The sequence below is a fragment of the Ictalurus punctatus genome, chromosome 5 (genome assembly GCF_001660625.3).
Source record: "Ictalurus punctatus breed USDA103 chromosome 5, Coco_2.0, whole genome shotgun sequence".
NCBI lineage: Eukaryota > Metazoa > Chordata > Actinopteri > Siluriformes > Ictaluridae > Ictalurus > Ictalurus punctatus.
This window is the reverse complement of record NC_030420.2, coordinates 5,927,876-5,941,255: the sequence shown is the minus strand read 5'-3', so window position 1 is coordinate 5,941,255 and position 13,380 is coordinate 5,927,876. Positions and strand designations below refer to the sequence as shown.

General features: G+C 38.2%; 3 protein-coding genes across 5 annotated transcripts in view; all 3 read left to right on the top strand.

Moving 5' to 3' along the window:
- The window catches only part of adrb3a (adrenoceptor beta 3a), a 38,900-nt gene extending 38,374 nt beyond the window's left edge, over positions 1-526 (top strand). The window contains exon 2 of the mRNA XM_053680133.1: positions 440-526. Coding sequence (XP_053536108.1) covers positions 440-449 — 10 coding nt within the window. The 3' untranslated portion in view covers positions 450-526. The remainder of the gene's footprint in view (positions 1-439) is intronic.
- npm2a (nucleophosmin/nucleoplasmin, 2a) overlaps positions 1-2,531 on the top strand; it is a 182,907-nt gene extending 180,376 nt beyond the window's left edge. Inside the window, exons 2-7 of one of the 2 annotated variants that reach the window (XM_017468323.3) lie at positions 11-45; positions 440-558; positions 697-779; positions 1,946-2,056; positions 2,142-2,235; positions 2,346-2,531. In XM_017468323.3, the coding sequence (XP_017323812.1) occupies positions 462-558; positions 697-779; positions 1,946-2,056; positions 2,142-2,235; positions 2,346-2,422 (462 nt within the window). In that variant the 5' untranslated portion in view covers positions 11-45; positions 440-461 and the 3' untranslated portion in view covers positions 2,423-2,531. The remainder of the gene's footprint in view (positions 1-10; positions 46-439; positions 559-696; positions 780-1,945; positions 2,057-2,141; positions 2,236-2,345) is intronic. The other variant, XM_053680134.1, reaches the window with a different exon arrangement.
- A 129-nt stretch (positions 2,532-2,660) lies between these two features.
- On the top strand, positions 2,661-13,380 carry got1l1 (glutamic-oxaloacetic transaminase 1 like 1). Of its 2 annotated transcripts, XM_017468321.3 has the most exons (8): positions 2,661-3,534; positions 4,923-5,104; positions 7,083-7,206; positions 8,813-9,030; positions 9,585-9,735; positions 10,512-10,677; positions 11,648-11,790; positions 12,851-13,380. In XM_017468321.3, exons 1-8 carry the CDS (start codon positions 3,414-3,416, stop codon positions 12,982-12,984), a joined length of 1,239 nt encoding a protein of 412 aa, XP_017323810.1. In that variant the 5' UTR covers positions 2,661-3,413; the 3' UTR covers positions 12,985-13,380. The 2 variants fall into 2 exon arrangements, with proteins under 2 accessions (XP_017323810.1, XP_017323811.1); XM_017468322.3 differs by lacking the exon at positions 11,648-11,790.

Here is a 13,380-nt window from a genome sequence, read left to right as displayed (position 1 = left end):
CATTAATCAGTCGAGTCCTCGAGTCTGCTTTCGCCTCGTTTCTCAGTAAGTTTAATGTTATAAAGCTAAATATATATATATATTGCAATGATATTAGTTATTAAGAATTTATAAACACAGGCCTGAAAATGATATAACTTGTTTCAAACTAGAGCTTAATGAAAACAGTTCTATTAAGATGGATTGAATGTAGCACTTAGCCAAAGTTTAATGTCATTTCAAGCATGTCATAGTTGTAACAACTGTTTAATGACTGTATGTCATATAATGATTTTTTTTATATATATAATTTTGTTTTTGTCTTATTTATTTTGACCCACAAAAGCTATAGAGAAATGGTCTGTTTATGTGACTCTGTGGCTATAAAAGCAACAATAAATCTTTACATCCTTCATAACTACAACTAACACACACCTCTTAATTTTGCTTGTGTTGCTAGTGAGGCCTGAAATTTCAATGAAATGACTACCTGCTTTGAAGAAGTTTCCATAACTTCACTTGGCCTGTCAGACATAACCAGCTCTTCGTCAATTTCTGATAAAGTCTGTGTGTACTGGGGTAAGACCTGACTGTTTTGTTTTTTTCCTTCTTCTTCTTCTTCTTCTTCTTCTTCTTCTTTTTTTATCACCTTATTTTTTGTCTGGATAAATATTGCCATATGCTTACTTTTCATTCATATGTTTCCCTTTTATCCAGGATGTGAGCTCAGTTCCAGCCAAACCACAGCCGTGTTTGAGGCGGAAGATGATCTTTTGGAGAACCAGCTCTTCATCAAAACAGTAAGATTACTCATCTGTCCATAAGTGATGGATCTTCTGCCCTGGACCGGCTCCAAACCAGATTTAGATTGAAGCCTATGTCTAGAAGGTGTCTCCCATAGCAAGATGACTTCCTCCTGCTAAAGCATTCATTTGAAATATCTTTAAGACAAGACAAGATAAGAGGCCACATTTGGACTCGATCAATACTGCATGAAAATCCACCCCAACCTCACCCTCCCCATAATAAAAAAAACTCTTATACTATTATTAGTTGTGCCAGGAGCAACTATGAGATGGCCAGCTGCCAACCCACCCGTACCACTTTCATTTGGCCCGCATATTGCCATGGAACAGCGGCAATGAACTCATCCAAATCTGGCTCCCAGAACACAGGAACAAGTCAACCTTGATGACATCTTACCTCAAAACATGATATGAAACAGAGCATACAGTTGAGCATCACTTTTGGCCCAAAGCCACAATCCCGTGCAAGAAGTACAGTACATATGGTTCAATTCATCTAGCCCAATTTCTAAATTCTATTAAACGCTTGAATGTGGATCCTCACATTAGTATTGCCGTTGCATTAACTTCCCTTGCATCCCTAAACTCAACCATCTGAAACCTGGGTAGTTTTTACACTTTGGTAAATTAATTTGATACTGCATGTGTCGAGAATTGTGGATGAATTTGAAAGTGGCAGTTAGGGAATAAATGGCGCTGCTTCTAAAGTGTAATGGTGCGAGCCACTGTGCTGTGAATAACAATAGTCTATGGGAAGGCAAATGACCGACCTCTCTTTCTTTCATTTTTACCCAATTATTAAAAGTGGCTTGAAAAATCATTCAGTTTCTGTAAGCTTTTAAAAATGTGCAACAGCTTTTTCTTTTTTTTTCTCAACCCCCATAACTTTTAGTAGAGTTACTTACCTGTAAATTCAACAATATAATTTAGACAGCATAATAATCCCTTTGTACTTTGGGTTAACTTGCTGTTTAAGCTACAGTGAACTAAATTAAAGAGTACTTTGTCAGTTTTTTTTCAAGTGCAGTGGGTTAAAAGAGAGTTATTGCAGCAAACTTAGACTCGTCTAAGTTTAGATTGTGTTTAGACTCGTCTAAGTTTAAGGCAAGAAAACCAGTTGAAGATGAGTGATTTGAATTGAATTCCACTTTCTCCTGCAGATATGCCTCGGTGCACAGGCAAGTGACGAGATGCATGTAGTTGCTGTATCAGACGGAGTTGGCGAGTCTAAGCCTGTTCCAATTGCCACCCTGCGTCACTGTATGCCCATGGTGGGTGGATCACAATCTAAATGAATGTCTAGGACAGTACATTTAACAGCGTGCACTTGATCTTGCACTTTATCCGGTGTTTCAGGTCAGCTTCCCTGCCTTGGAGCTCATGCCGCCTGTTACCTTCAGTTTGTGTTCAGGCAAAGGGCCGGTGTTCATCTCTGCTCAACATATTACACGTGAGCATTTATTACACGTATGTGCAACATATTACATGTGAGTTTGCAGTGTGCATAGCTTTCTGTATGGTTTTCATAAAGGATTATATGTTCCAATTTTGTCTTTTCAGTTAATCCTACGGAAAACACGGAGGAGCAGGAGGAGGAAGGAGGAGGTGGCTTCTTGGTTGACGATTTGACGGACTGAACCATGCTGAATTGTCACCGATTAACTGTGTGGATGAATTTGAACATGTTTTGTGATCAAAATGTACAGCTCGGATCTGTGGGTTCAAACATCGATATGTGTACGTCAATGAATGTGTACTATGTCTATGAATCAGAAAAGCAAGACAAATGTGAAGGGAAAGAAATCCACAGACTTGGAGTATATTGAGGCAGCAGGGTTGTGATGTTATTTGTCTGCCTTTTCTTTTATAACTAATCAGATTCAGTTGATGAACCCACGGTTAAGTGAGTGCTGAAATGAATGAATGTGACGCAAACTAGAAAATGAGAAAAGAGCAAAGATGATTGCTGTATTGAATTCACTGTTGCATCTGAAGCTATGAATACAAGTGGGTTCGGTCATCTGTCTGACCCTGAACAATAATTATTTGTATTGTTAGTAGGATAATTGTGGTGTGTTTTTCGAAGAAAAGGTGCAGTTAAATGTCGCTTTTATCACTGATGCAAATCAGCCTGGATGTGAAATAAAACATTAAGAATGGCAGCTAAGCTTTTAGAAAAGGTCTGAACACTTGGTAAGCAATGATAATCAAATAAAATAAATGAGGTATTAAAATAATAATTAGCTTTGAAGGGTTTTATGAATTATTGTAAGGTGTTAGTAGTGGGGAAATGGCCATGAAGTCAGCATAACTTGTTAATTATGAACTAATGGTAGGTTTCAACACGCTATAAAACGGGCTGCGTCCCAAATCGTTTATGAAACACTGCATCAACATCATACACCACTGCAGTTTGCCATACAGAGCGTAGTGTACTATTTAGGCATGTTATGCGGTTGCGGACATAGCCCATGGGTGCTGGTTGCTGAGAACTGTTTCATATGCAACCATGGCAACATGAAAGTAAACACGGAGGCCGGTTTGGTTCACGCGACGCACCTGCGATATCGCGAGAACGAAAAACCCATCTTTTGACACTGAATAAGTAAGACGGTGTTTCACGCAGTAATGGCCTCCTGTCCTTCTGCGCCCCGGGATACCCCTGTGGCGGCGATCAACACCGAGGAGAAACTTCTGGAAGATTTCCAACGCGACTCGCATCCTGACAAGGTCTGCCTCGCGTGCAGGGGTGAGTGACGCAACCGCGGAATTGATGGTGCGCGCGAACCATCACTGACCTCCGGAGCTGTTGTACATCCAACAGTTAAATATATTGAAAAACTCGCGTCTGAAATATCAGGATTATTACATGCAGATGTAAATGTACAAAATAAGCTTTTAAAAAGGATTTCAATCCGATCTCTTTTGTCATTTCATGCTTCTTAATTCAGATTTAATTCACAAAATCCAGGTGTAAATGTACCTGGTCATTTCATGCATCTTAATTCAGTTTTAATTCACAAAATCCAGGTGTAAATGTACCTGAGATGTACCTGGTCATTTCATGCATCTTAATTCAGATTTAATTCACATCAAAGTCCGGGTGTAAATGCACCTGAGATGTACCTGGTCATTTCATGCATCTTAATTCAGATTTAATTCACATCAAAATGCAGATGTAAATGTACCTGGTCATTTCATGCATCTTAATTCTGATTTAATTCACATCAAAATCCAGATGTAAATGCTCCTATGATGTGCCTAGTCATGTCATGCGTCTTCATTGTATCCTCAAAAAAATCCTGATAAAAATCCTGGTAAAATTTGAAATCACATCCATTTACACTTGTATCTAAATGCATCACCTAGTAGATGGGACACTGATTGCTATATTGTGCATAATATGCAAATTAGCACATTTCATTTGACCAGTAACTTCCTGTGTTGTCATGCGGATGTATTTATAGTATATCTTGAATTTATAGAAATGCTTTGGGATTTAGATCTGTTCATCCTTTGCGCATTTACACATGCATTTTAATGTGGATAATCCCGATCCAGATATTGTCAGGATAATCAATATGAATGATATGACCAGATGTAAATAGGCAATAAATCAGTATTTTTTTTCAAGACTAGATGATGTTATGGTCTGCACTTATATAGCGCTTTTATCCAAAGCGCTTTACACTGTGTCTCATTCACCCATTCACACACACACTCACACACCAGTGGTAGCAGAGCTGCCATGCAAGGCACTAACTTGCCATCAGGAGCAACTTGGGGTTCAGTGTCTTGCCCAAGGACACTTCGGCATGTGTAGTCATGTGGGCCGGGAATCGAACCACCAACCCTGGACAACCCGCTCTACCACCAGAACCACAGCCGCCCAGTATTAATTATTTATTTTATTATATTTATTATATTTATTATTATTTAAAATATATCACATAGATGCAAAACACCAGCGATGTCCCTGCTCTAATACACAAACTGGATTGTTAATCGACTAATTTGAACCAGGTGAAGAGGGAATTGACCAAACTGCGCCACCAAACACCGCCACTGTGCACCTCAAATGCTCTTGAACAACAGTGTAGCCTAATTGCTAACCTTTGTGAACGTCTTCCTTTTCAGAATACGTAGGCGAGGATGGTCACCCCATAGTGAATCCTCTCATCCGGAAGATCAAGCAACAAATTGCCACTGACCCCACCCTTATCCCAGAGTATCCACCTCCACTTGGCATCCCAGAATTCAGCAGCAGGGCATCGCAGCTGGCCTTAGGCCGGGATAGCCCTGCCATTTTGGAGAATAGGGTGACGTTTGTTTCGACTTGTACTACACACACCTTCACATTTAGACTGTGTGATTTCAGTGATCTTTTAAGACTTTTCCTTATCACACTGTAGATGATCCCAGTAAAACCATTGTATAATTCTATAAAAGTATGTCGGAGAATGTGTTCTCCATGTCAGATTCAATGATGAAGATCCACTAACAATCGCGATTAACCAGTGATTAAAGAAAATGACTACATTTTGCTTATGTCTTCAATCGGCATGATCTGGGGTTATGCTGAAAACATGCTTGCATAAATGGAAACATTCTTCAAACTGTGCTTAAGGTCATAAACTTTCTGACAGTGCCAGAACTTGAGCGTTTTTAGTCGTAATGGCACTAAATCATCAGCATGTCACGTTATGCAAAGCTGCAGAACTCAGCTTTTGACCAAAGAATTCTTTTACAATGTGTGACTTTTGTCTGAGACAGCGACATCAGACTGACATCGTACAGCTACAGTCTGTCTATATGAGATATGACTCTATTTGTTGAAATTGCTCGTTAAATCCATGGGGTTTTTATTCATCACTGACAACTTGCCAGCTGAATACACTGATAACGCCAGTGACGCAATATCTACACTGTGTAGTTTGTTTAGACGAGAGAGAAGAACGGTAGAAGCCTTTGACTGGATGGTGGGTTGATCTGTAAAACAAAGGCTGGTGTTTCTTGTAAATATTTAATCTTGTGGTACCCTTATTTGTCACTGATGATATTATATCCAGACGGTAACAGAAGAACATGCTTGGATTACACAAAATGCCGGAAGATGAGAGACACAGCTACAGAGAGATCATTTGACCTCCAGATAATTTCTCATATTCACTATGGCGAAATCTCCTTGCATGTACTCTACTTTGGCCCTGTAACTGTAAATCCATCTGGCATTCACAAGGTGGTAACTGTAGAGCAGGAGGATCCTGAAGCAATTCAAAAGCTAAACACTGCTTTTTTTTCACCTGTGTTTTCATCCCTGCCAATCAGCAAGCTTTAAACCATCTACTGAGACTAGTCATTTCACCTTTCTTGATCCTTTAGATCTCACTCAAATGCATTCGATTAGAGTAAGTCAAAACCTAGTATCGGAAATCATTACAAGGAACATATGCGTCTAAATATACTGAATCCTGCACGTCAGTGTTGTGACCAAATACATAAAGCATCACCTCTGAATGTCTAACTCAAGGAATTCTATAAATATGACTATTTTGTAGTGGTAGTTACGCTCAGTAAAACACTGTTTTCTCCCGTACAAAACAAGGAAGTGTTTTAGGCCATCGATTTGAGTTCTTGAGTACACTTGTGATGGGTTAAACCACTGCAGGTTTTTTGTTGTTGTTGTTGTTGTTGTAGCCCAGCAACATACTCCTGATAATCACAGAGTGCTGCAGGTGAACTGCGAGTGCTTTTGCTGGAATATTTGATGAAAAAAAAAATTTTAAGGCAATAAGACACACTCTTAACTGCTGCCCCTTAAACAATGTGCTCCATGATACAATTCTAAAGCAGAGAAAAACAGAGTGGAATAGTAGTCATAAAAAATGTATGTTTTTAAAAACCATACACTTCTACTGTAGATACCAAGAGCTTGTACTCGTTTTCCTTTCCAAACCTTATTAAGGCAAGCCATTAGAGGTGAATAATATAGATTGTATGCAAGATCTGAACGTAATTGCACTGGATGGGAAATGTGAGATGCAGTAGACAGAGAGAATTGCTTTTTCTTTTGCATTTGTGACATAAGGAAAACATGCCATACTGAAAAGCAGAACCTTCACTGCATTACATTGCATTATCGCTCAGTGTAAAAACATTCAGCTGGGATTACTTTCTAAGTAATAAACTTCATGAAGCTATTGTAATGACCAGGACTTTTGCATCCTTGGGTTATAGTGTGGAGTCTTTATGATTGAACATTTGGCTGGCTCTTTGTTATTATTTCACTCTCTGCAGGTTTTAGTTGTACAGACGGTGGGCAGCTCCGGAGCTGTGCGCCTGGGAGCAGAGTTGCTAAAGCGTTACTTCTGCGTCAGCTCTTCCTGGGCCGGCGACGTTCTGCTGTCTTCTCCGTGTGATGGTGTGTATAACACTAGCATTGGGATAAAAGTTCAGCTCTTAAATCTAAAGACACCAGTGGTCACCAACTGGAAATCTACCACCTTGCAGTTTGTTACAGCTGTGGATCTAGCAGATCAAGCTCACTTGAAGATCTTGGTTATGTGGATTAGATGTGTGAGATTAGAGATGCATCTTAAAACTGTAGGAAGTTCAGGATCTTTACTGATTACCGCTTGTCGAAATAACATCCAGCCAAGATCCGAGACTTATGTGTACCACGGTTGCCAACGTTGGCTTCCTGGCTGGAGTGAAATTTATGAGTCAAATACTTTTTTTGCTGTGCGTAACGTCATACATCACTTTTTTTTTTCCTTTGGACTGTTTCTATTTCTTCCTCCCCATGCCCTTGTCTTTGCTGTCCACTGCCATCACTACTTTTCATGAAAGTCCCCATGAAATCAAAATGGATGTTTTGTGGCTTGTAGTACGGTATGAATATGTCGGACTGAAGGTAATCTATAAGCTAGTGTCCTCCAAAACAATGACAAAATTCACATTTAGAAAATATATGAATTCAAAATTTACAGTCTCACTCTACCACCAATACGGATCAACAGTTTTGATGACATCGTTCTACACTTCAGCTTCTCAACAGATTTCTGTCCAATCAAATGCTCTCTAGAATCTGAAGTGTCCCACCCCCAACATTATAAAAATCCATGGTACTAACTGTCGAGTTTGGCTTAGCCCGACTAGTTATCATAGACAAGCGTTACTGTACTGGTCACTTTTGTACATGCACAATTTCTCTCGCAATAGATGTTTTATGTGGAACAATGGTAATGTCACTTATAACAACAAGTCATTGTACATGGAGAATTGGTTCCAGCGTAACATTAATTGTAAACCAGCTTGTTGACAAGAATGAAAAAGAATTTTAACAATAATAATTATGTCTACCCCCAATGGCATACTAATTTTAACCAAATCTTCAGTTGTAGATATTAATGATAAGTCCCCAACATTTAGTAAATGGTCTTTCCATATATTTTTTATAAACATTTTAATAATAATTTTATTATTGTCGGATCCAAGCCTCCATCCAAATCAAGATAACATAAACTTCACCATTCATCATGGCGCATCATCTGAGCATTACCTTATAAATATACATCTGTTATCTGTACCTCATTTTGGGTCGACTTTAAAATGGACATGACAACAAAACTGAACAAAAACTTTCACTTTAAAACCATATGATATTTTACTTTGTTTACAAAACCCAATTTTTTTTCTGAAAAGCAAAATTGCATAATTAATATTTCAATTATATTAACAAAGCTTTACAGTCACAAGACAAGAGGAACTCTCATATATATATATATATATATATATATATATATATATATATATATATATATATATATATATATATATGAATTTAGACAACATGAAATCTAGACGCTATTGACATGAATTTGATTAATACCTGAGGAAAATGCATAAGAAATTCTAAACACTTTATCATTGTGTTCTTATCATGCTTCTGTCAGCCCATTCATTTCAGCTGTTAGTGTAACACTCTCTCATTGTTAAATTACATTCCTGGTGTGATTTGTTCACAGAGTCATTACCTGGTATCTTTAAGGCAGCAGGCATTGAGGCGGTGAAACGATACCGCTACTGGGACAGCGGGGGTCGCAAAGTGTGTGTGGAAGAAATGTTAGAGGACCTGGAGAAAGCTCCGGAACAAAGTACGGTGGTCCTTTCCGCCTCAGGACACAGTCCCACCGGAGCCGATCTCTCACAGGACGAATGGAAACGTGTGGCTGAAATCCTGGTGGTATAATGCTGTTTGGTTTCTGTTTAGTAACAGACAACTTAGTCACAATCTTTTAACTGACTGTTAGAAAACCACACGAATGCAATTTCCAAATAATAAAGAAATATATTGAAAACATGATATATTCTACTTGACCTTTAGGAAACAATAGTACTGTCTTGCAGTGTATTCCATTTTTATATGATGCCATCCTATATAATAAATGATACTTAACCATATAAACGTCGACATCGGATATTAATAATATTAAAATATTAGGCAATATATGAAAACATTTTTTAAGATCTCTAAACCATTAATGTTTTAGTATGCACTAATTATATAAAAATTAGTCCAATAATAAAAAATAAAAAACACTTCATTTTAATAATTGCAATAATTAGCCATTAAGATGAATTCTTATTATAAGCAGGGACGTTACTGAAACTCTGCAAAACTCTGCACGCTGAGAATGTACTGTTGTAGGAAGCTACTCTTTGACATGTTATAGTTTAAACATGAATGTTGTATCAGGTACGTGTTTATTCAGTACCTCTCTTTTTCTCCTCTCTCAGAAACGTCGGCTTCTGCCTTTCTTCTTGCTGCCAGCTCAGGGTTTGTGCAGCAGGGACATCGATCAGGACTCCTGGGCACTGAGATATTGTGTATCTTTGGGGATGGAATTACTGTGCGCTCAGTCTTTCTCCCACAACTTCAGCCTGTATGGTAAGAGCAAACACAGAAATATAGTCCAACTCTATCCTATAGACATATGAAGAAAATGGCATTTAATGAGAATAACCAAATAAAAATAACATGATTAGTAAAGGTTGTATTCAGGGTTGAGCTACAGTATTCAAACATCAGATGTATTGACAGATTTCAACTCAGCTTTTATCATTAAAAATGAGAGCAAAGAAAAAAATCTCTTCCTTTAGTCCGCATTTTCTATCCATTGTTTTTTGGGGTTTAGAGGTAAGTTTGTTTTTAAAGGCGGTGGTCTAGACACTGTTGAAAAAACCCAATCTCTGACCCTTCTGCTCAAGAAAAATCTGGCAACCTTGGAGATATGAACTGTTTGCCTAACCTGAATAATATGCCGAGAGAATAGGATCTCCTGAAGCATGTGCGTAATCTGACTCTGAACACAGATAACTTGCCCGGTGTAAATATTAATATTGAATAAATTCAATGAGTCAGATTCACTTTGTGTGTATATTCTGACTCAAAAACTATAGCTTTTTACATTTCAAAGGCTAGTTTGCAAGACAAAACACATTACCGTTCGTTTACATATTTGAATTTATTCACTCAACCCAGGCAGCCAGATGTAACATTGTGTAACTACACATTTCTCCATGGAGAGCCTGCCTGTCGTTTGGAAAATATATTTCAATTCTGTGCAATTCTGTATTTAATACCTTCAGTGAAGTCTTTTCTCTGTTCAGGCCTGACCTTCATGCTTCACATGTCTAATATTGTATCCAATCTCACTTTCTCAGGAGAGAGAGTGGCTCACCTACTGTGTGTTGTGAAGGAGAACGCCACTCTGCTGGCTGTCCAGTTCCAGGCAGAGAAGATCGTCCAAACGCTCTGGTCCCGCCCACCAGTGGAAGGTGCCAGAGTGGTAACAACGGTGCTCAGCAATCCTGCGCATATGGTGGAATGGTAAGCTTCTTCATACACTATGTACAGTGAATCGTTTGTTATTGAGATTTGGGAGGAAAAAATTAGACCTTTATTTATAGCTTGACTTTTGTAATATGGCCCAAAGAAGAAAGGTAACAGCAATGGAGAAAAAATACAAAGAGCAGAAGAATTGGTCAATTCGTTAAATGCAATTGAAATAAAAATCTGTATCATATGTAGGAATATAAACAGGAAGGAGCATTTGTAAAAATTAAAAAAATTAAAACCCCATAAAATTACAGTACTCTTGTTGGTTTCAGAATTGTAAAGTAGACGTTTGCAAAATTTTACACTCAACTGTATATCATGTTCCTTAAAGAAGCACCCGCCCACTCTGTTAAAATTATTTCTATTGTGGATCACCTTTTAGGGAGAAGCGGCGGCGCTGATTTCAGGGCCAGAAAAACTTAAATAAGCCTGAAATGGGGAAACAAAAACTAAGCAGAGCCATTGCATTGTAATATTATACCATGGTTTTTCTCCTAGTGAGGAGTTAATACCAAAATTATGCACATCAGTATTCAGACCTCAGATATATTCAGACAGTTAAGCGGGAGTTGATCGTTTGGCAACTGACGTAACCACAATATGTAGTGCTGAAATCCATGTTTTAGGCTGTAAATCCACTCAGGAATCTATGAGATGTCATTCAAGGTTAATATTAGATACTTAAATATGACACTATTAATTCATTAGTAGTATTGTCCATATAAAGTCCTTCTTTAGTCTGCAATCTCTATGTCCTGATTGGCTTACAATCAAGTGCTTGTGTTTTAAAGTGGTGTCTGCTAAAAAAATTAATAATAATAATAATAATAATAATAATAATAATAATAATAAAATAAACATTTGAGACCCAGCTGTAATAATCTGAAAGACTCATCCACAAAATCGATTTCAAAGGCTTTATACCTTATTAAATGACTGCTTTAAATGACTTTTATGACAGGCAGGAAGGGCTAAAACGTACAGTGGAGAGATGCATGCTGATAAAGGAGCGTCTCCGAGAGAAGCTGCGTCTGTTAGGAAGCCCAGGCACATGGGAGCACTTGATTAAGTCGGCAGGACTCTACTGTTGTATTGGACTCTCTGGTGAGCGTTGTTTTTGTTGACAAATCAATTAAATAAAGTGAGTACATTTTCCCGCTCATAACAGATGTGTGATGACCGCTTCATTAATGGAAGATCAAGCCAGAGATCGACGTTTTGTCTGAAGGGAAGTTCACAGTCACCAAACAGCACGTTCTGCACACACACTAAGACGGGGTTATGTAAAGGTGGAAAGCGTTTCAGTGTCGATGCATCGTAGAAAGACAGACAAACTGCTTTGCCAATACCACGGCCGTTTCTAAACGATCCTCCCATTCAGTTTGAATCTGTCCCAAAGCTGCCAGTCGTCTTCATTTAAGTTAAGGTGGAACAAAGCTTACCTGAGAAAAGGTCAGAGAAAGTTAGCAAGTCAGTTTTCCTTCCACCGTGTTGTGGGTGCTCTTTGAAACTAGCTCTAAAAAGACCCTCTTTTTGCCTTTCTTTGGTACTTGGTTGATGGTTGTGGCAGGATGAGTCATTTTCCAGATGATTCATTTATGATTATTTTGGCGAAGTGCACAAGTCACGCGTTTGCAGACAGCTTCGATATGTAACGGGAGAATTTTGAAGTCTGTGCTCTTTTCAGATAGTTCGAGAAGATTGTCCTTTTAAAAAACTTTCGCCATCTAATGAGCACCTGAGCTGAGTGTGTGCAGAATGTGATGTTTAAAGAATTTAAATGCTTCCCAGTGTGAAATGTCACTGCACTCGCTATCTCTGTCTTGATCTTTCGCTAACGAATGAGTATGAACGCAAACGCAGGAAAGATGTCTATTATAAGTGGTGGAAAACTGTGTTCATCTGACATCGGTAGTAGAGTGTAAGTTGAACAAAATATGATTGAGCTGAATTCATTTGCACTCTCTCGTTCTCTGTTGACGTGTATGTAGGACTCGTGTCTGTGAAAGGGGAGGATTATTTCACTTCGGTTTTAAATTCTGATCCAGAGCTTTACAGCAGTGACTCATCTAGTGGGAAGTGATTATAAAAAAAAAAAAAGGTTGAACAAAAGGTCAGTGAATCGTTGCCTGTTTCTAAGCATTTAATTCATTTTGTGCATTAGTTCAGCAGGTGGAATTTCTGGTGAAGCAGAGGCATGTGTATCTGCTCCCGGGTGGCTGCTTCAACGTGAGTGCCATCAACAGCAATAACCTCGACTACGTGGCAGAATCTCTTCATCTAATTTTGACCACTTGACTCTGACCTTGGCTGACATCATACAGCTTAGACAGTTATGTCTGAAATAGATGTCGTGCTTCTGTGCTGCTTAATCATATAGATATGTCTTTGAGAATTTAATAAAAATAAATAAATAAATAAATAGGCCACGGATTTTGCATACAACATAACTCAGTTTATAGCTATATATATATATATATATATATATATATATATATATATATATATATATATTGTGGAACGTCTGCAAAACAAGATAGTTATGGCTTAAGACAAAAAAAAAAGCACAGTTTGTCATGCTTCTGAGAAAACAGAAAGTACAATATCCTGAAGACTTTCCCATGGTGGGAAAACCTACCGAATGTTATAAAGCACTGACACTGGAGACTCCTTCAATGAATGTTAAATAAACAT